The following is a 23496-nucleotide window of genomic DNA, read 5'->3' on the forward strand; positions in this document are numbered from 1 at the left end:
ACAATTGCAAGTTCACTCTACTATTTTAGGAGTGAAGAGATGAAAAAAAAAAGGAACAAATTTTTTTTTACTAACTGTTAAAGGTTTACAACTTTGTTTGGTTGTGTTGAGATGAGATTTGTTTTGTTAATAACAAATAAACAATGGGGCTGGCAGCAACATTGAGGAGAAAAAGCAAAAGACAAGACACGTAGCTTGAGAATGAGAATAAAGAGAAAACTGTCTGGTTGACATCTGTACCATTTAAAGAGAATGGATCATCGTCCATTGGATTAAATACAAGCCTTTGGACAATTGAAGGGATCAATTATTATTTTATTTGTGAAGAAGCCTTGCCTGAAATATTGTAGAGGATTCTGTTAGAAGGGGATGTAAAAATCTGTGTGAATGCTTTAAATGAGAATCCAGATAATGAGCCGTGGAACATAAACGCCCTTTGTAACAAAGAAAATTGCTTAGTCACTATTTTGATAATTGTTTTTAAAATTTTTTTTTGATAATTGTTTTTTAAATTTGGGTCAAAAAGGAAGCAAACTCGGTGGTCCATGCTCACCAAAATTTTTCCTTTTGTTGTAATAGTTCTTCTCTCCCTCCTTCTGTGAAAGAGGCTTGGTTGAGAGATGTTCTTGCTTTTTATGTTTAATGTAATATTTCCATATAGTAAAAAAAAAAAATTTTTTTTTTTTTAAGGGGAAAAAAAACACCTTGTCATTGAAGAGAACTATACAAATCATTCATATTATGCATAATTTGAAACAAACTCTTGTCTTGTATAAATAAAAATCAAAGTTCTCTCTCACACACCATGTATATATGATTTCTTTTTTTTTTTTTTTTGACAGTATGTATATATGATTTCTAAAAAGAAAGTAAAAGAGTAATTCCCAACTTTTTAAAACTTTAAAAAATTGCCACCTGAAAAATAAGATAATGGGTTAAGTTAAAAATAGAAAATACTTAATATGAAAGCGAGTTAAAATGGTAGGACAATGAGTCAATTGGAATGACATAATTTGTAATGTATCACGTATATGATTGTGTCGCTGTCCATCTCCCTCAGTGATATCATGTTCACATAGGAATTCTCTTATGTTTTTTCTTAAAAAAAAAAGTTTGAACCCATTTTCCTTTCCCATTATTATTTTTAATTAGTTCCATCCCACTATTAAATTTAAATAAAAAAAGACAAATCAAATTATAACACATTATCCTCAAAAAAAAAAAAAAAAAAAACTACAAAACATATTAATTTAAGAACCAATTAATTTTGTTTGCATTTTTGGTAGCTATTTTGCTTTCGATTTTTACTTAAAAAGACAGCGCAAAGAAAACGTGCCAACTCCAGTCCCTTTTACAAAGACAATTGCAGTGGCCTTACGGCAAAGCACATATTCTCTCCTATCTCTCTCTAAAACCCCTTTCTCTCTTTTCTCTCTCTGTTCAAAACCCATTTGATTTTCTTTGCAGACAAACATGTCAGACCCGATGGACTTGCTCCGATCCAATCTCTCCCGGGTTCGGATCCCGGAGCCCACCAATCGCATCTACAAGCAAGAATGCTGCCTCTCTTTCGACACTCCGGTAATCTTTTCTCTTCCCTTAGTTTTCCGTTTGGTTCCCGAAAAAAAAAAGACAAAGAGGAAAGTGTAGTCCGAGAAAGAAAGCTTATCTTTCTGGCTTTATGGTATAGTTTCGTTTCATTTCTGTTCTTGTTTTCGTTTTCCCTAAGTTTTACTGCACTGAAGCTCATGTGTTTGTTGAAATGTCTTGTCGATGATTTTTCTCTTTTCATTTCCGTTGGTTGCTGAGAAAATGAAAGCGTAGTCGGAAAAGAAATCTTATCCTTTTGCACCATTCAAATTTCTTCTTTGAATTTTCTTGGATTACCTTTTTTCTGATTTTGAGGAAATATACAAATTAAAATTCGGAATACTTCTTTTTTTTTTGCCAAACAAACTTTGCATTCTCTCCTGTCCAACTTGTTTGTTTGTTTGTTTGTTGTTGTTGTTGTTGTTGTTGTTTTTTTTTTTTTTTTTTTTTTTTTTTTTTTTTTTTTTTTTTTCTGTTGTCATTGTTGGATTCTGGGAAATTATATGAAAATAAAATTTATGCAAATTATCAAAGCTTTGTTAAGGTACTTTGTGTTTCTAAAAAATGAGGACATTATAAATATGTAAATAAAGAAATGAATTTTGAAATTGTGTGTGTGTGTTTTTTTTTTTTTTAATTTTTATAATTTCTTTTTGTGGTTTCTGTTATTTAGTTATTTTTTTGGGGTCAGAAACTGATAAGGGTTCGTATACATTTTAAAAATCTGATTTTGGAGGTTTTATGTTTTAATGGCGTATTTGATGATTGTACTAATTTCAATTATATTGAAGAGCATGTGTAATTTAGAAAATCTAAGTTTCGGGGATTTTTTTTTTTATTCGGTTTCTTTTCTCCTGTTTGTTGCAACTAAAGTGGATGATTGTACTAATTTCAATTATATTGATTTTGACATTCATGCATGCATTGTGGTGTTGTTTTGATGTCAGAGATCAGAAGGTGGGTTGTTTATCGACATGAATACATTTCTAGCTTTTGGAAAGGACTGCGTGGCTTGGAACTATGAGAAGACTGGGAATAAAGTTTACTTGCATATAAAGCAAACAAAAAAAGTGGTTGCTGAAGATAGGCCTTTGAAGAAACCAACACTTTTGGGTATAGGTACTTGATTCGTGATGACCCTCCTCTCCTTCCCCTGCAACCCCACACCCACCCGCGAAAACAACCCCCCCCAAAAAAAAAAAAAAAAAAAAAAAAAAAAGGGAAAAGAAAAATTAGTGAGATTAAGGGAAAACAATTTAGAATGAATGTACTTTCAATAACCAGTTGATCTCTCTACTAGCCACAGAGAAACTTTTATTGGTCCCTTTTAGCTGAAAATTTGTTATTGTAGTTTATGGAGGGATGTTCTGGCTCTTCTCTTACAAATGCTGAATCTTGTTATAACAAGTACTAATAATTTTCTGTGCCATAGTGGAGATATGTTTTATTAATATTTATGGTATATGATTTCATTTGCAGGTATTGATGGGGGATTTGACAACAGTGAACTTGAATATGAAGAAACTTACACTATAGTTATATTGCCTGACCATGTTACCCTTCCATTTCCTTCGGTGGAGTTGCCGGAGAAGGTGCCTGTTACTCCCCAAACCCCCTAATTATTTGGTAAAAAGATTTCCATTTTAAACAGCATTTGATTTATTTACCAGTACTGTAAAATACTGCAGGTCAGGTTGGCCGTTGATGCTATCTTGATGGCTGAGGGTGCTGAGCGGAAAGAGCAAGTTGCAGCTTGGATAGCCGATAAGAAACAAACAAGTGCATATGCAATGGATTTGCAACAGATTGAAAATGGTGTTATTGTCCCTCCATCTGGGTGGAAATGTATTAAGTGTGATAAAACGGACAATCTTTGGCTAAATCTTACTGATGGCATGATCCTTTGTGGGAGGAAAAATTGGGATGGAACTGGTGGCAACAACCATGCTATTGATCACTACAATGAGACACACTACCCTCTTGCTGTAAAGCTTGGGACCATTACAGCTGATCTGGAAGCAGCAGGTAATGTCCCCCTGGCATCATTAATGGGAATGGTTTTTAATATTTTTTTTTCTTTCTGCAATTTTCTCTCATGAAGCAAAATGTCACTAGTTTGAATCTCCCTTTCCCCTTCCCCTTGGGGCCAAAACTTACTTATCAAAAGAAGATTTGTTCAGTCACATTTTTATTACTGTTATGACTGATATAGGAGCAGCAGATAGTGGTATGGCGAAATGAACATAATATGTGATTCTGTATACTTATGATCTTAACAATCTCATGCATTTTGCATTTACATACTCAACGTCATATGTGAAAGGGTTCACTCTCTCTCTCTCTCTCAGGCTAAGGACAGAGAAAATATTCATTCTTTGTTCCTGGTAAGTTGTTAGTTCTGAGGTGCTGTCCATGTGGTCATCATTAGTGGCAAAGGTAGTCAAGTATGCTAGATGGTATTGTCAATTTGATTTTATCAGGGTGCGATTACTTTTCTTGAATGTAATGAGTTGATTGCTCATTAATGATTTTTTTTACCATGATGTTGAATATGTATTTGTTTTCTTTTTTCCTCTTCTGTCTTTTGGCTGGAAAGATTAAATTCGCTTACCAAAAAATGGGCTAGATTCAAATTGAATACCTACCCTAATTTATCCCTTACTCTCGTCTCCACCCTAAAACTACTCATCCAATCAAGATTCAGAACAGCAGGGTTGGCAATTTAGTTGGCTAAAAAGTTAAAAAGGAAAAAAAAAAAAACTTAGTTTGAAGCTATTGATTGGAAAAAAAAAAACTATATCTATATTCTTCAGAAAAGTTCGTTCATCTTTCAAAATGCCGATGGTTTTCTCAAGTACTTGTGATTACTAATGTTATGCGAACACCATAGATGCTCCTTCATGGGCTCTTAAAAATTATTCTATCGGGAAAGAAGAGATATTTAAGCAAATGCCATTTGATTATTATTATTATTCATTTATTTTTGACAAGTCAAATGTCATTTGCTTATGCTTTTAAATCAATCAATGTTGTTCTTAACTTCTTATTGTGAAGTGTAGATATTCTAATAAATGTCTGATCATCCGAAAGGGTTTGGTTGCATTTAAATTAGCAAGTTCTTTTGTTTCTTTCTTCCTCTTTTATTTCTGTTCAACCTCCCTCCCTTTTTTCCCTTCCACAAAACTTGATCTTTGAGAAGCAGAAATTTAATGCAAGAAACAACAATTAGCTTCTTGTATACAGGTTTCACACTCCAAGTCATTTAATGTTTTCTTTATATGATGTATATGGCTGTTTTATTTAAATTATCAGAAAAGGGTGAAAGAGAGTGCCAATTTCAGAATATTGAAGGTTATATACTTATAGAACTGATGAAATTAAGGCAAGAGTCAGAGAGTGTGACTTTGTCCAGTCTCTGAAGACTTTGGATGGGACTGAATGAAATGTGGGAATTATGAATATGCTGAGTTCTCTGGGATTACTTATGTGGGAATAAGGTTGAGGAGATGTGGAACTTTGATCTTTCTCCATAATTAAAGATGCTTGTGTGGATTTTGTGGTGGTGTAAATCAGGGGCGGCTTGATACATTTGGGGGCCTAAGGCGAAAAATGAAATTGAATCCTTTTATATATTTAAATATGACTTAAAAAAATTAAATATTATTTAAACTCTATTATCTTGTTTTAGATACAAAATTATTACTAATTAACATGAACCATGTAGAATTTTTATTTTATTTTATTTTATATATAGAAGGTTTATAGACACAAAAAATTTGACTAAGTTTTTCACACCTGTTGATGTGATAGAATGGTAGTGGTAAGTAAAAGAGTGATGTTAGTGGTAGACCTAGGTGAGAACTAGTAAAAATTTGCCAACTCAACTATTGTGAAAAATGTTGTGAATTTTTTTTTTTTTTTTGATAAGTGCTACATTCACAATAGAACCAATCGCTGAAATTATTTTTTCTCCGTCAATAACAGCTTGTAACAACCTACTACTTAGGATTTGTTGTAGAAGTATTGTGAAATTTTTTGTGAAAGTAGCATTTTTATCTCTTTTTTTTTTTTTTTTTTTTTTTTTTTTAAATTTTCATTTGATAAAAAAATATTATTTTATTTAATGGCTAATATTTGGGCTTAATTAAATTAAAATTTGGGGCCTTTTTTATACTTGGGGCCTTAGGCGATTGTATCAATTGCATTTAGTGTTAAGTCGGCACTGGTGTAAATTTAGGGAAACAAAAGATGATTTTCATGATAGCATACATGTGCTAGGCTAAAAAAGGACTGCATCTATTTGGGATGTCAGATCAAACTTCTGCGGCAATATATAGACAACTGTATTGTTTTTGGAAGAATAGTTTGATTGGGCATAACAGGGGGTCAGGAGTGGGGTTTGATACAGTTGCAAAGGCAGGGAAGATTTTGGATTACACTTGGTGTAGTTATGAGTCACCACTTTCATAGGAGTAGGGATGCATTAATTTGGCCCAAGTATTTGATAAGTGTAGGAGCAAGAGTGATGGAAGGTTTTTGGTGCATAAGCTATTGGGAAGACATGATTTGATGTTCTATAGCATTGTATATGCTGTATTGATCTTAAGACTTTGAAGTAAAATGGAATTCTCCCTTTCTGAGCTTCTGCATAATATTCGGGTTGAGGTAGTATGAAGGTTTAGGGATTTTCTGTTTGGATGAGGTATTGTTGTAGTTTTTTTGGTTCATCTGTGGCCAAGTAGTAGTTGAATACTTCACTGTTATGTAGACTCCAGTGGATTTAGTGACATGTTAGAGGGCTTCAGGTAAGATTCTGGTGCTTGATAATCTTTTTAGTGGATGCAGGCTATAATTAATTTAGACATTGTTGATTTCAGATTGGACATTGTCCTTATTTGATGCGGTGTTTAGCTTCTAGAGAATCAAGGATTTGATTCCATGGCTTGATGTTCATGAAAGCTGTACCCTCTGAGAGTTGGGTCTGAGTTTTAAGCAGAGTGGAGTCAAAAGAATATGAAATGCTAAATAATACTGTTGCAAGAATATTAGTTTCCAGTTGAGCTGTTATTCTTTAATATGTGGGGATTCTTTTGAATTTTTATGAACATTGTTTGTTGACCTTTTCTATGTAAGTTGGTTTCTGTTCTTTACATCACAAAATATGCTATTAAATGTTACTAACCTAGCATATTCATGATTTAAAAAATGTTCTGATTGGCTTTGAAAAGTTCTTTCACAACCTGAACTGATCCAGGCAAACCTGCCATGGCAGTATAATCGTCAATCTGATAGTAAGTATTTTTCTGAGGATTCATTCTTAAATGTATTGGGTGCTAATGATGTGTAACACGTATTGTGGCAGCTCAGATGTTTTCTCTTATCCGGAGGATGAAAGTGTTCTGGACCCGCTATTAGCACAGCATCTGGCACATTTTGGCATTGATTTTTCATCATTACAGAAGGTTCTTTGTTTTTTTTTTTAAAGAAAATTTTTATGGCTCTTAGTATCCAATAACACAGCATTTCTGATCTCAACATGTGTCAGATTTAGTGTTCGGTAATATAATGTGGTGTAATAATTGGGTTTGGGTTTTGGTTGGCAAGGACAAGATTAGTTCCTTCTTGTGTCTTTGATAATTCAAATTTACTTGGATCTCATCCCTCTTATATTATCTAGAGGATTCTTTTAATATGTTTATTAAATTATTTATATTTATAGTATAGCCAGACTTCAATCGACTTACTTCAACTATGCAGGTTTTAGTCATTGACTCATTTTTCTACAAATGGGGTTGGGATATTTACCTCCAGTATATTTTGTATTATTACATTAATTTAAAGTTTGATATTTTCACTTTCTTATTTCAGACTGAAATGACAACTGCTGAGAGAGAACTTGACCAGAATACGAACTTTGATTGGAACCGTATCCAAGAAAGTGGACAGGATGTGGAACCAATTTGTGGACCAGGTTATACTGGACTTGTCAATCTTGGAAACAGGTAATGTTGATCCTCATTCAGGGCTGCTTGGGAATTTTTTTTCTTATTTAATATTTTCTTATTTCATTCTTGCAGCTGCTATTTGGCAGCAACCATGCAAGTTGTGTTTTCAACACATTCCTTCTATTCACGGTGAGTATAATTTTTTCTCTTACACCCCCCTACCCCCTGGGGCATGAATATTAATCACCCTTTAAAATTTCTGAAATTGATTACACTTATTTCTTTATTTTTGGTGCAATTATATTATCAGATACCATAGAAGCCAAAGTTTGAAAGTGGCTTTTGAGATGGCTCCTGCTGATCCAACTGTAGACCTCAATATGCAGTTGTAAGTAACTAGTACATCAGTGTGGTTAGTTCTTTTTGTGTAATCTGTTATCTGATTTATTTCCATCATGTTGCTAATCATAAGTCATTATAGCTGTCATCCTGGTGATAATTGGGTCTCCATTTCTGTGTGTGCATGGAACACATTCATTTTTTATGTGTTTATCATTCAAAAATGTCTATAAATATGTTTTGGGAAAATTTTAGGTACAGTACCTTTTCTCCAATTAAATTCAAACACATAGCTGCATTGAATTCAATTGGAGAACCTAATGTACTGCATAAGGTGCTATACCTAAGTTTTACTCGTTGTTTTCTGTGTTATACTTCTGTGGGCAGTTATTCTGTTCTTCCCCCTTCTCCGTCCCCCTCCTTTTATGTTGCAGATTTGCATATTTTCTAATGCTTTCTTGTTCAATGGCAGGACTAAGTTGGCCCATGGTTTGCTATCTGGAAAATACTCTATTCCAGATCTGGAGGTTTGTTAACTCTAACAGAATGAGCTCCTTTAGACTATAGTTTCTAGCTCTGTTACTCTTTGGTTTACATTTCTTATTTGTTATCCAGAAAGATGATAATGCAAATGCTACCTCAACTGCAAGAGCTGTAAGCTTTCTGGCTCATTTTGCCTGCATTCCGAGTCTCTGTTTTGTGCTTGGAAATGGTTAAATTATACAATGGTATTATTGTTGGATAGTATGACGAAATTCCTTAACCTTGAAATTTTCAAACAGGCTTTGAATTTTTAAGAACTTATCAATGTTTGTCTGTTCTTTCTCAAACTTTGATGCCCATATTTAAAAATTTTATTTATTTTTTCAACCTTCTTGTTTTTTTCGTGCCGTATTGTTTAGTTCTCCACTCTTTTTCCGTTTTAATGAGACTTGTATTCATATATCAATATTCTTTTTTTGATTTTTTTTTTTTTTTTTTTTTTTTTTTTTTTTTTATATTATGGTTTCACTTTTTTTATTTTATTTAATCTCTTTTATAGATTGTCCTTTGACCTGTACTATATCTGTTTCCTTTTACCTTCTTCTATAAATATTAGAAACAGCAAGGGATACCCCCTCGTATGTTCAAAGCAGTTATTGCCGCCAGCCATCCTGAGTTCTCTACAATGAGACAACAGGTATATTTTCCTTCTTTTCGCTTAATTAGCATAAGAATATAGTATGACGGAGAGATGTAAGGTGCTATTTTCATCCTTAATATATTTGAACTTTTCTTTTTCTTACATTTTTGTTTTGACTTTTTGGTACACCAAAAATAATTTTCTAGCTCTGGCTCTAGCTCATACAAAAGAGAATTATGTCGATTAGCATAAAGACATTTAGGAATTGAAAGGTCAATCAAATGAAATTTGGATTTATGCTTTCTTGCATGCCATTTGTTGTATTTTTCATAATCACATGGCCTTGTAATGTGGAAGATGGTCATTAACAAACATTTGGAGTTTAGACATATAGAAAGATTGAGTATAGCCATTAGAGTGGATGGTATCATATTAGTGATTTGGTGGCTGTAAAGTAGGAATTAGATGAGTAGATACTTTTGTATGGATAATATAATAATATATTAAGGGCACGTTTGATTTGTTGTATTCGACACAATAATGTAATAGCTATTCAATTGTTTGGTTGTGTTTTCTTTAAAAGGAATAACTTTTCCTTATGAATGACTATTCTTTAAAATAAGGAGTAACCATTCCTTATTAAAATCACCGTACTCTCTATTCCTCAACTAATGAAATAACTTTTAAAGCTAAAATTCCTAGAAACCCCCTCTGGTCTGGTTGTTGCTTTCCAGGAAAAAAGGTGTCGATTCTCTCTCTCCACTGTTTTCTGCTATGTTAGACCCAAAATTAATAGTCTTTCCCCCTATTTTTTTTTGGCTAGATCTTCAGGTTCTCTCTCGCTCTCTCTACGAGCATTCTCATCTGTGTCTGCCCTTTAGACCCATGGATGGTGTGATCCATGTAATATGGTTTTGAAGGCCAAGCTTTGAGATGATTCGGATGATAACATGAAAGCATATAAATCCATGGTCTATTTCTTTTTTGATAAAAAAAAAAAGATAAGAAAAAAAGATGAGGATTATATCTACGTTTCATGACTCTTTTGGCTATATTTTTTCTTATTATATCTGATTTTTTTTTATAGTCATTACTTTTGAATAAGGGCATAAATATTTATTATAAAATTGTTCAATCTGTATATCATAAGATGTTAATTAACATGTAAATATAATTTTATAAATAAGGGCATTTTAAATTTTTTGATTTAAATATGATTTGATTCCACTGTCTTATCATTTTCTGTTCCTATGTTATCACCAAACAAATGAACAGTAATACTTATTCCATTCTAGCTTCTCGTATTACTTGTAATAGTGATTCTTATGCCCATGTAAATGATGTAATCGCCATAACAGTACACCAAACGTGCCCTAAGTGGCCGTTTGTTTAAGCTTAAAGCTGGCATATTAGGTACAGCTTTTTAAAGGGCACATTTTTTTCCTCCTTATCTAGGTACAGCTTGTTCAAACCTCACTTATTAAAACAGACCCTGCTTTAAATAAGCCACAAAATTTAAGCCACACCAAATGGACACTTGAATGTCCTTAAAGCAATAAATGGCACATGTTTTAAGATATCCTGGGAGACGAGTATGTTCATGTTTCCTTGCAAAATCTTTTACAATACAAATCTACTTTTTTTTTTTTTTTTGATAGGTGCAAATCTACTTACCCTTGCCGGAGTATGAAGCTGACAGATCAATTTAAGTTATGCAATGGAGTGCTTGTATTGCATCTTTAACTTTCTTTTACCTGCCATGGGCAAATGAATTGAGCCATGGTACCAAAGAAAAGTTGATGTAGGGTAGGACAAATTTGAGAATTTCTGTGTGCTTGTGCTGGGTTAAGGTCTAGGGAAATTTGTGGATCTAGGGTTTAGAACTTTTAGAAAGTGCGGTTAGGGTTCAAAATTGGCTAGGGTTTGATGAGTTTGTTATGGCTATTTGATAGAGAAAGTAAGTTTGGTTTTAGGGTTCCAATAGGTAAGAGGAAGTACTTGATTTGGGGTTTTACCTTGTAAGAAGAAGGAAAATAGAGTTTTATAGTTTTCAGGGGTTATATGAGCACACTTGTGAATAATAACACAAAAAAAGAAGGGAAAGTTACACTTTACCTCCCTAAACTAAACCCCTGTTTACACTTACCTCCTTGAACTACAAGAATGCACGATTACCCCCTTAAACTAATGCCCGTGTAACACTTTGCACCATACCGTCTATTTGGTAGTTAAGTTGGATGGAAGAGCAAGTCACGCGACTCAAGTGACATTTTTCGTCCAACTTAATTGCCAAATAGACAGTAGGGTGCAAAGTATTACACGAGTATTAGTTTTGGGGAGCGATCCTGCATTCGAGGTAAGTGTAAATGAGGGTATAGTTTAGGGGGTAAAGTGTAATTTCCTTATATTTTTAAATTTTATTTATTGTAAGTTACACGCAATTATCGATTTATTCTGAAATGAGAAGATTAGATTTTATTGTAAGTTACACAACACTGAAAACTATCACAATAAATACGTGGGTATTAATTTGGGTAAAGTGTAATAGATTTTATTGTAAGATTAGATTTTCCACAACACTGAAAACTGAACAACAATACTTAAACACTGCTAAAAAACGGGCACTTAATGTTTCCTAATATAACTAGAACTCCTACTTTAACTTGTAAACTGAACCCTAATTGAATTGAACCAAAGCCAACACATAAATACCCATAAATAAGATAACGTTAATGAAATAAAACCCAAGGCCCACAACCAACAATTACAATATTACAAAAAATACCCTTGACTCAAGGATAAGCAAATAAAACATAAATTAAAATACTAACAACCTAGTATCAAAAACAACACTAATTGTTTTGTTTTTCTGTTCTCTTTAACCACGCTATGGTTGTGCTATCAAAAGTACATACGAAACATTTTTTCCCCCTTCAAAGAATCTGAAGGCAAGTAGTTCAGAGCTTTGCAGTTGGCAGTTTTGGAAATTTTAGGCCTTAACAGTTAAAGAGTAGATTTTAATTCCTCCAATTAACTAATTTTCAGATGGTCTGAATTATTAATTATTCCATATGGCAAACAAAGTAGATGTTGCAAACTAATCTGATTATAGTGCATTCTTTATGAGCTCAAACTCAATTGGAGAAACGTCTCCAAGAACAGGTTTATGAGTAAAGTATATTACGCAACCTTGCCTTTTGTTATGATGCTACACTGCTTGCAGTCATTCAGTGTGCAATATGTCTGAGTGCTAAGTTTCAATGTGGCAACTAGGTGACTGCTTATTTTTTAGCTGTTGTGGTCTTGTGCATTACCTATCCATGACCCAATGTTAGGCAGTATTAGTTAGTTAGTTGATTGCCTATCTTCTGCTACCTGCCTCAGGCTTAGTACTAGGTTACAGGTGGTTTTCCTAACCGAGGTCAACTCTCTTTACTGGGAGACATTAGTTTACCCCTTACAATGTTATTGTTATTGTAGTAGTTAATATTTTATCTGAATACTTGTTACATTATGTCTAGGATGCCCTGGAATTCTTCCTACATTTTCTTGACCAAGTTGAACGAGCTAATGCGGGCAAACCTGAATTGGATCCTGCAAAGAGTTTCAAGTTTGGTGTTGAAGATCGAATCTTATGTTCGTCTGGAAAAGTTACTTACAATAGTAGGCTTGACTACATTCTTTCTTTAAATATCCCACTGCATGAGGCAACTAATAAACGTAAATTCCTTTAATCATTACTCGTTCAGATCACTCTTTCTGAAAATTATATCCTAATGATTTTATTGTTTGAGAATTCAGAAGAACTAGAAGAATTTCACAAATTCAAAGCAGAAAAAATTTCAGAAGGGAAGGAAGTGTAAGTTCACACATGTTCAGCATCCTGTTTTTGCCCCTTTAGACTTCTTGCTTAGAATATCTAGTTCCTGCAGATCCAGTGATGAAATTGTACGTCCACGGGTGCCATTAGAAGCATGCCTTGCAAACTTTTCTGCTCCAGAGGAGATACATGACTTTTACAGCACTGCTTTGAAGGCTAAGACAACAGCAATCAAGTGAGCTTTGTTATCTTTTGCTGGTTTCAATTTTTCTTATTCTGAAAATATGTTATTTTTGGGTGCCATTCTCTCTCACCTTTCTTAAGATAACTTTGAGGAGATGAGGGGAGAATGAGGCTCATAAGTGTTGCTACTCGCTGTAGAAAGTGTGTATTATATAAAAAAAAGTCAAGTGGGCTAGGTTTTCTTGCTTGCCCACATGGGCAAGTTGGAAGGTGACTTGTTATCTATGTCATGGTCTTTTTAGGAAATAGTAGCCACTCTTGATTTTTTATGGTGTTAAGGAAGTGTTGTTAATAATAACCATATCCTGAGTATTAAAAGCTGGTTGATGCAATTAGATTGCTCAGAGTTTTATTTATATCTGGTTATTGCTGTTCATTCCCCTCATTTTTATCCTGCAGGACTACAGGCCTAACTTCATTCCCTGATTACCTGGTGTTGCACATGCGTAAATTTGTCATGGAAGCAGGCTGGGTACCAAAAAAGCTTGGTATCTTTCTATTCCCTACTTTTCTTACGCAAGCTTTTTGGTTTTCTTAAAGCTTTCTAAACTAATATTATTGTTAATGCAATCCGTCCATTCAGATGTCTATATAGATGTTCCTGACATCATAGATATTAGTCACATACGCAGCAATGGTCTTCAACCTGGGGAGGAGCTATTACCAGAGGGTGGTATGAGATTTTTCTGGCATTTCCAAGTTTCTTTTAAATTTTGTCACTAAAATTATTTATTTATTTAAATTATACCTACATGTTTAAATTTGTTCATATATATCCTCTCTACTTCATAATTATGTTTGTTCTGACACACACACTCACACTCACACTCACACAATGTCATGGCCTCTGCATATTTATGTATTTTTGTGAAACAAGCATTTATTTTATTGTTTTTGATGGGGGAGACGCAAGAAAATTATTATTTATTATTATTTATGTTTGCAAGTCAATTGTATTTTTATGTTTTAGGTCCTAGTAGTTTATTAGGCTATTAATATTTTAATTTGGAAGCAAGGATATTTTTGTAATAAGGCAATTAGGGTTTCCTAGCCAATTAGAACTAGGGTTTAGCAATCCTTTATAAGCAATCTATCGTACTCCTTGAGGGATAGTTGATATTTTGATGAATGAAAAAATGGCCGTTTGGTCTCTTTTGGTCTGGAGTTGATTCCAGGTCTATCCTAGGTGTTGACTCTAAGCAAGGCTTAGGTGCCGACTCCTAGGTGATATTCCTTTATTTTATTGTTGTTTCAGTTTTGTTCTGGTTGTCCTGCGTCAGTTTGGGCATCAGAGCAAACACCGATCTGTTGAAGCATTACTGCAGGAAAGAGCCAGAAAATATCACCCAAAAAAATAAAAAAATCCCATTACGGCTGTGTTTTCCTCCACTAGAAAGTTGTCTTTGTCATTTTTCTACTTAGTACCAAAAAGCTGTCCTATAGTTGTGTAACCGAACAGAAAGCCAAATATTCAAGCCAACCAGAAACCTCCATCCTAAACCCACAATCAAGTCCCCAAATTCCTGCAACTACATAGACAGAAAGAAAGAGAGATAAGAGCCCATTGCTGCCGTCGCACCACACCACCGCCAAAAAAACACCCAGAGTCAGATCTAGTCAAATTCTTTCATGAAGTTTGCTTCGCACACCACCACCATCCCTTTCTAGATGTTGCGCCAACATCACCCTCACTTGCCCAGTGCTACTGCTGCCGACGCAATTCCAACAACTGCCTCATAAGGTAATCGTAACCAAGCTTTTTGTTTAAAAAAACCCAGCGCATTTGTCTCTTAAAATTCTACCTGACCCATTAGCCACTCAAACACAAATTTACCCCCCAAATAAAGAACCCAACACAGCCCATTATAAATTTAGCTCAATCCAATAGACCAGCACCCAAGCCCGATCCTTTTAACAAGCCCCAAGCCCAGCTTATACAACACCAGTTTTCTTTTAAAAGTAGAAGACCCGGCCTCCACACACACACAAAAAAAAAAAAAAAAAAAAAAAAAAAAAAAATCAGAACATCAGTTTCAACTTTCAATCTCTGTGTTTTGTGCCCCTAAGTCTGAGCTAAAAAAAAAATGACTTCCTTTCATAGTGAACTTGAGAAGTGGCTTAAGGAGGCTGGGAATAGACTCCTTAGCCCTCCTTCCTCCATTGATGACCTCCTTACTCTTCTTGATGAAGTTGAAAATTTGTTAGCATACGTGGAGCAAGTACCATCGAAATTAGTGCGAGGTGCACTTTTTCCCTCAATAAAGGCTCTGATCAATAATAAACTTTTGAGACATTTTGAAATGGATGTGAAGGTATCAGTTGTATCTTGCATTATTGAGGTCACAAGAATAACAACACTAGATGCCCCTATATAAGGATGAGCAAATGAAGGAAATATTTCAGTTGATTGTAGCATTTGAAAATATGGCTCATGTGTCTACTCGCTCTTATAAGAAGGTGACTTCAATTCTTGATACCATTGCAAAGGTCAAGTTATGCTTGGTGATGTTGGATCTTGAGTGTGATGCATTGGTTGTTGAGATGTTTCAAAGTTTCTTGAAGATGATTAGGTCCAACCGTTCACCTGCTGTACTTTCAGCCATGGAAACAATTATGAGTCTGGTCATAAATGAAAGTGAAGACATTTCCTTGGATCTTCTCAGTTCACTTTTTGCTATTGTAAGAAAGGCAAATCAGAATGTTTCACCTATTTCGTGGACATTGGGGGAGCAAATAATCACTAGGATTAATGCCCAGCTAGAAAAGATAATGGCACCCACTCAAAAACTACCCAGCAAGCTTGAGGGTGCACATGATGTGAAAGTTGAAGTTGTTGAACGTGCTTCTAATCAACCCTCCATGGTCCTTGAAGATCTACATCTTGGTGAAGTCGAAGAGGTTAAAACCATAGTGCTTCCTATGGTTCATAAGGTTCAAGATGAGATTATGCTAATTCCCCACATTGATTTTATAATTCCAAATGAGTCTGATGTGGTGGAATTCAAGGTTTTTCTTTTCCTTGTGCTCCCTAAGGTGATTCCAAACTTGAAGCAAGTGTTACTTGTCAGCAGCTTAATCCTTCAATGCTTTAAAACTCGAGGTTGAGTTTTCTCCAACCAGAGGAGAATGATGCGGGAGACGCAAGAAAATTATTATTTAATATTATTTATGTTTGCAAGTCAATTGTATTTTTATGTTTTTGGTCCTAGTAGTTTATTAGGCTATTAGTATTAGGCTGACCATCTTTTTTTTTTGATAGGTAATAGAAAGTTTTATTAAAAAAAAGTACATCTTGTTCACGATGATGAACAAACTATACTTAAAACAATTACAAACAAATCAAAAAGAAACAAGAGCTGATTGAAGGAAATAAAAAATGGAAACACATTGCGTAAAACCCCAAATATGTGACCACTCAAACAAAGTCCCAATTAGCAAAGACTTCAAAAGATCAACAGATCTCTCAACATCCTCAAAATTGCGGGTATTTCGTTCCCGCCAAATTAGCCACATCAAACAAGCTGGTACCGTATTCCAAGTAGTAGAAGGGTGTACCCCCAAATGATTCTTCCATGCAAAAAGAACAGAAGCAACCGTCCTTGGCATCACCCACTGAATTCCAAACATCAAAAAGACTTCCCTCCATAAGGCATGAGAGAACTTACAATACAGCAAAAGATGATCCACCGTTTCTCCATTGCAACATCTCAAGCTGCACCTTTTAACTAGGGACAGATTCCTTTTTACAAGGTTATCAATTGTGAGAATACAATCCCGAGCTGATGTCCATAAAAAGAAAGACACTCTTTTAGGTACCTTGACACTCCAAATACACTTCCCAGGGAAAAGAATGGTAGGAGGGTCAGATAAGGAGTTATAGAAAGAGCGCACATCAAAAACACCATTCGGGGTTAACTTCCAAAGCAATTTATCAACCCCCTCACCCCTTAGCATTTTGGAATAAATATGCTCGAAAAAAGTAAACACTCTTTCCAACTCCCAATCATGAAAAGCATGGTGGAATTGTATATTTCAGCTCCTACTACCACCTTCAGGTGCAATAGTAACCAACTCAGAAATCTGGGCTTCTTTATCCATAGCACAAGAGAAAAGATCAGGGTAAAGATCCTTTAAGGGAATGTGCCCAGTCCAAAGATCATACCAGAATCAAATACGAAAACCCTCTCCCACCACATACACCACATGTCCAAAGAAACTCTACACCTTTCCTAATACTCTTCCACATTCCACACCCATGAGACCCTCTACCAACTCCAGTGCGCTAGCCCCCACTAGTCTCTCTATACTTGGTAGCTATAACCTGACGCCATAAATGATTGGTTTCACTCCCGAAACATCATAACCATTTTCCAAGCAGGTCTTAGTTAAACAACCCAATCCTTCGAATTCCCAATCCTGGATTTTATTTGTGAAGGAGGGGGACAATAATACTCACTTCTTTCATCGGGTTGCAAACTCCCATAGAAGAACTAATCATATTTGGGGTATAGAGGTGGATGGAGTCCTCTATGAGGATGAAAAAGAGGTGCGGTCTAGGGTGGTCAATTTTTATCAGAGGTTGTACACTGAGTCAGTTTCTTGGTGCCCTTCTATGGATGGTTTAGAGTTTGCTAGAACTGAGGAGGATGAGCGGCTTGAATTAGAGAGGGATTTTCCAAAGGAGGAAGTGGTAAAGGTTCTTCATTAGATGAAGGGTGATAAAGCCCCAGGTCCTGACGGTTTCACTATGGCTTTTTTTCAAAAATGCTGGTGTGTAGTGGAAATAGATGTCCTGGCATTCTTTGATCATTTCCATAGGAGCTCAGAGTTTGAATGGTCTCTGAATGCTTCTTTCTTATCTTTGATTCCCAAAAAAAATAATGCGGTAAATATCAAAGATTTTAGGCCTATTAGCCTAGTGGGCAGTGTGTATAAGCTGTTTTCTAAGGTTTTAGCTAACAGATTGAGACGGGTGCTGGATAAACTTATTTTGGAGTCATAGAATTCTTTTGTTGGTGGCAGATAGATTTTGGATTTAGTGCTTATTGCCAACGAATGTTTAGACAATAGACTAAAATGTCGTACTCTAGGGGTGTTGTGTAAGCTAGACATTGAGAAAGCATACGATCGTGTGAATTGGGACACTTTGTTTTATCTGTTGGAGAGGATGGGCTTTGGGGATAGATGGAGGAGATGGCTAAAGACTTGTGTTTCTACCGTTCGCTTCTCAGTTCTGGTTAATGGATCTTCTGCTAGTTTCTTTGGTAGCTCTAGAGGTCTCAGACAAGGCGATCCTTTGTCTCCCCTTCTCTTTCTGTTGATCATGGAGGTTTTAAGTCGTATCTTGAAGAAAACTAAGGAAGGGGTATCATTCAAGGTTTTCATGTGGGTCCTGTTAATTTTACTGATATCTGGGTTTCTCACCTCCTATTTGCGGATGATACCATTCTTTTCTGTGATGCCTTTAGAGAGTAGATTCTTTCTATTAGGCTGGTTTTGACTTGTTTCCAAGTTTTTACTGGTCTAAAGGTGAATGTGGGGAAAAGTGAAATTGTCCTTATTGTGGAGGTGCGTAACATTCAGTTTTTGGCTAATATCTTTCAGTGTAGGGTGGGCAGTTTGCCTATGATTTACTTGGGTATGCCATTGGGTACTTTGTACAAAACAGCTTCTATTTGGAATCCGATCCTTGAGAGGATGGAAAAGAAGCTTTCAGGCTGGAAGCGGCTTTATTTGTCAAAGGGTGGTAGACTCACCTTGCTGAAGAGTACCCTTTCAAGCATTCCGACGTATTACCTTTCCCTTTTTACCTTCCCTAAAGCTGTGGCGTATAGATTGGAATGCATCCAAAGGAACTTTTTGTGGGGTTCATCAGTTGAGTGTATCAAATATTCTTTGGTGGCTTGGGAAAAGGTTTGCTTACCACGTGAGTTGGGTGGTTTAGGAATTTGGAAGTTGGTGCCTTTTAATCAGGCCCTATTAGGGAAATGGCTTTGGAGGTATGGCCATGAAACCTCGCATCTATGGCAAAGGGTCATTGCCATGAAATATGGGGAAAGAAAAGGGGGTTGATGCACTAGAGCTTGTAGTAGGGCTCATGGTAGTGGGTTATGGCGGAGTATTAGTGAAGGGTGGGAAACTTTTGCTAAGCATTTCTCTTTTGTGGCAGGGGATGGTTCTTGTATTCTCTTTTGGCATGATAAGTGGACTAGTGATGTTCCTCTCAAAATTCTTTATCCTCAGTTATTTTTGTGTAGAGCTAATAAGGAGACTTGTATTTCTAAGGTGTTAAGCCCTCCTGTGGGTGATAATGACAGAGTGTGGAGTTTAAGTTTTCATAGGGACTTCAATGATTGGGAGTTGGTGGCTTCCTACTCCTTTCTTCATTTGATCCAAACCTGAATTTTTAGGGAAGGAGGGTGTGACAGACTTTGTTGGGATCTTAATGGTAGTGGGAAGTTTGATAGTCGGTCATTTTATCATAGGATTCGAAATGCAGCTCCTTCCACTTTCCCTTGGAAGGGAATTTGGAAAGTTAAGGTTCCTAAAAGGGTGGCTTTTTTTATGTGGACAGCAGCCCATGGTCAGATTCTAACTTTGGATAACTTATGCTTCGTGGTCACCCTTTGGCGAATCGTTGTTATTTGTGCTATTGCAATGCGGAATCTGTGGATCGCTTGTTACTTTTTTGTCCGATAGCTCATTCTTTGTGGATGTATATGCTTCGGTTTTTTGGAATGGAATGGGTCATGCAAGGTTCAGTTGTGGACTTATTAGTTTGCTGGTATCATTGGCTTGGGAAGCATAGCTTTGATATTTGGGATATGGTTCCAGGATGTTTAATGTGGACTATTTGGATTGATCGGAATCGACGGTCTTTTGAGGATGAGGGGAAAACTGTGGTTCAGTTATTAGAGTATTGCCAGCGGACCCTCTTTGATTGGTCTCGTTGTTGGGGTTATTCGGATTGTTCTACCATTTTGGATTTTCTTTCATCTATTAGTATAGATTAGGGGCTGCTTCTGTCTTTTTATTTCTTTTTTCCTTTGTTCACTACCGTGAACTTTTTGTGCTTTTCTTGCTATTCTTTTATTAATAATATTCTCTTCTTACTTATCAAAAAAAAAAAAAAATTGCCTTTACCGGCCAACACACCTTACTCCAAGCAACTAGTGGATATTTGAAAGCTTCCTCAGAACTCCCCCACAGGAAATTTCTCTGGATCCTTTCTAATCTAGCTGCCACAGTTTGAGGAATAGTAAACAAGTATAAGAAACAGGTTGGAAGGGTTTAAAATTAACTTTTCAGTAAAGTTAATCTTCCCCCTTTTGACAAATATAAACGTTTCCAACCAGATAGCTCTTCTCCATTTTTTCTATCATTTGTCATTCATATCACATTGTCTATAGAATACAAACCTAACACCTAATGGTCATGAATTCGCTTTGCTCCTTTCTCATTATTGACCAATCCTTGATTTTGAGGGAAATGGATGAGTGCCTGGTGCAGGACAATCAAGAGAAAATAAAAGAAACAAGAAAATTAAAAGATAAACCTAAGAATTAGCACTTAGGGTTGCTTGGAATCAGCACCAAGCAAAACTTAGGCATCAGCATCTAAGGTGTTTGGAATCAACACCCAACTATTGGAAAATCCCCAATCTGAATTTCTTCATTAATCAATCATCTATTCTAAAATACAAATAAACCAGGAGCTTATATAGAGCTAGATCTTCCAGGAAATAAAGAGATAAAAGATAAGAATTAAGAAAAACTAATCCTAATTGAGCTCAAATACTAATCCCTATCAAAATAAAAGTCTACAATTATCCAATTTCCTATAAGATAATCTCAAAAATCTGAAAATATAAAATCTAAAATAATTTTGGTTTTGTTCCTGCATCAGTGTTGTTAGAGATTTGTATTCCATTTGGGGCTTTTTTTTGGGTGTGCTTTGACTTGCTTGCACTGACAATTTGTATTAGGTATTATTCTTGGCTTTTATTTTTAATTATTTATTTATAATGAATTAACAGTTCCTGGGGATGAGGTAGAATCAAATAAGCCCTTGCCAAATGAAGATATTGTTTCCCAGCTTGTCTCAATGGGATTCAACCATCATCATTGTGAGAAAGCTGCAATAAGGACCTCAAATGCTGGCGTGGAAGAGGCAATGAATTGGTTACTTTCACACATGGAAGATCCAGGTATTTCAAATGTCAATCTTAAAAAGAAGGATAGGGAAACATGCACTGTTATTTCACATGATCCAGCTTTGGAGAATTGTGACATTAATTGTTTTAGTCATATTATACTGCAGTAAATGATATTGAAGTGCTTTTTTACTTTTCCAGATATTGATGTTCCAATTTCCCAAGAGGCACAAGGTGCTGACACTTTGTCAAGTGTTGACCAATCAAAAGTTGACACTTTAATTTCATTTGGTTTTCAAGAAGAAATTGCTAGGAAAGCACTGAAGGCCTCGGTGAGTATTTTGTCACTTTCTTTCTCTCTCAAGAGAAAAGGCTGAGTACATCTGACTACTAGGTTTCAAATACTGAATTTTTTGTATCTGATTTTGGGGTTGCGTCCAAACTTTTTTTAGGGTGGTGACATTGAGAAAGCAACAGATTGGATTTTTAGCAATCCTGAAGCTTCTGTTTCATCTGATATGGATGCTACCACATCAAACACTACACCTACTCCTATCGATGCTGGGCTTCCTGATGGAGGAGGAAGTGAGTTCCTAATACTTCATAAGTTTATTGTTTCTAAAAGTTGTTCCAGCCTAGAAGGCATGGATACTTCAAACTAGCAGCTGTGTTGTTATTGGACATGGAACCGATATGGTTACTCAGCTGGATGCTTTTATATTTTTTAACTTTTGTCTTGCACTCTTACTCACTCTCTCTATCAAAGTAATTGCTTTTTAATTGGTTTTATTACTTAGGCATATTTTATGCCTTCTAGCATTAGTCGTTTATCTTTTGAATTAAAAATTAACCTTATATGTTCTTAATTAAAGTATGCCTTGCATATCTTATCTTAAATTTTCAAGAATTGATTTATCACCGTGTCCATATGGTGTTGTACAAGTATCTTGTTCCTGTATCCGTATTTGTGCATTCCATTACTGGCTCATTGGACTTTTTCTGTGGGACAAGGTGCAGCATGCTTTTGTGGTTGCTTTTACTTCCTTGCTATGAGAGAATTTTCTTCTTACTGTAGACTATTGTTGCATTCCTATTAGCTGCTTCCTTTTTCAAAGTTTAATGTGGTACAGGCGTACAGCATAGTGTGAACTTAATCTGAATAAGTAGTGTAGTAGTGCGTTTTTTAATTAAAATAATCAGCTTATTTGGTTTATCTTGGTTTCTATCTTGATATGTATCTGCTAACCATAGGGTCTAGGCTGTTATGTACTATATAATAATGCTTATGATTATTGCTTTTCAATTTGCTTAGATTTAATTGTATTTGCTGCATGTTTGCTCATAGGTTTGGTTTTGATAAATTATTTCAAAACATATCCAAATAAAAGCAACACGTAAGTAGACTTGATTGAAATTACAGCTGTTATTGTGGTTGATCGTCAGTAACCAGACATTTTCCATGATTGCATTACAGATTCCAATTAAATATATATCTGTTTGTTATTTGTTAGTGACTGTTAAGACTTATTTTTCCTTTATCCCTTTTTCCTATTTTGGCCTGGCTACTGTTAAAACAATGATTCATAAATATGACTATTCTTGTACTTCTGCAACGTGTATTGATTAAATTGTTGTGACTTGCCTTTTGCAGGATACAGACTGATAGGAATAGTAAGCCACATTGGAACCTCGACTCAATGTGGTCACTATGTCGCTCACATCTTTAAAGATGGTAGATGGGTTATTTTCAATGATGACAAGGTCGGGGCATCCGTTAATCCTCCCAAAGACATGGGATATTTATATTTCTTTGAAAGGCTTAACAGTTAAGAGACAGAGGAAGGATAGGAAACACCAAATCGGCATAACATAGGTACCATGTGATCTCAATCTTAGCAAACAGCAAACCATGTTCTTGTTTGTAGGTGGCCTAGAGCTGTGTATTTTGAGGATATACTGGATTATTTTTTAAAATATTTTGATGTTCCATTTTAGTTGTTTCGGCCAAAGAAAATTTGAACTAATGATCTGCATGTTTTGTCAATATATTTGTTGTTGTAGTAGCGTAGAGTACTAGTAACTGATCAAGAATTAGTTCTCTCACATGGGAGTTTGGATGCTGTTGGCAGCCATTAGTGCAGTTATCAAATCTATTTGGTTTGGCACTGTTGAACTATTTGCTTCTTTAGTTCCTTAAGATTGGTTGTTTACAACATTTTCTCAACAAATTCAAAGTGGAAGATTATTATTGGCTGTTACAGATGAACAAAAAAGTAATTTAAGT

At 35.3% G+C, this 23496-nt stretch overlaps 1 protein-coding gene across 1 annotated transcript; it reads left to right on the forward strand.

Annotated features, from left to right (window-relative positions):
• The first annotated feature begins 1338 nt into the window (after nucleotides 1-1338).
• LOC126694854 (ubiquitin carboxyl-terminal hydrolase 14) lies at nucleotides 1339-23388 on the forward strand. The gene is made up of 20 exons (XM_050391369.1): nucleotides 1339-1581; nucleotides 2538-2709; nucleotides 3070-3182; nucleotides 3279-3615; nucleotides 6958-7052; nucleotides 7459-7592; nucleotides 7668-7724; nucleotides 7846-7923; nucleotides 8347-8401; nucleotides 8490-8528; nucleotides 8974-9054; nucleotides 12519-12717; nucleotides 12799-12856; nucleotides 12930-13052; nucleotides 13460-13548; nucleotides 13644-13733; nucleotides 21096-21266; nucleotides 21414-21544; nucleotides 21665-21797; nucleotides 22864-23388. The coding sequence occupies exons 1-20, from the start codon at nucleotides 1474-1476 to the stop codon at nucleotides 23040-23042; spliced, it is 2442 nt and encodes an 813-aa protein (XP_050247326.1). The 5' UTR covers nucleotides 1339-1473; the 3' UTR covers nucleotides 23043-23388.
• Nucleotides 23389-23496: the final 108 nt, after the last annotated feature.

The sequence above is a fragment of the Quercus robur genome, chromosome 8 (assembly GCF_932294415.1).
Source record: "Quercus robur chromosome 8, dhQueRobu3.1, whole genome shotgun sequence".
NCBI lineage: Eukaryota > Viridiplantae > Streptophyta > Magnoliopsida > Fagales > Fagaceae > Quercus > Quercus robur.

What these genes read in the sequence shown, in the direction of transcription:
- LOC126694854 (XM_050391369.1), top strand. Translation starts at nt 1,474, where the DNA reads ATGTCAGACCCGATGGACTTGCTCCGATCCAATCTCTCCCGGGTTCGG. An exon ending in GCATGAGGCAACTAATAAAC is followed by an intron (nt 12,718 to 12,798) that starts GTAAATTCCTTT and finishes TTGAGAATTCAG; the next exon opens with AAGAACTAGAAGAATTTCAC. An exon ending in GCTAAGACAACAGCAATCAA is followed by an intron (nt 13,053 to 13,459) that starts GTGAGCTTTGTT and finishes TTTATCCTGCAG; the next exon opens with GACTACAGGCCTAACTTCAT.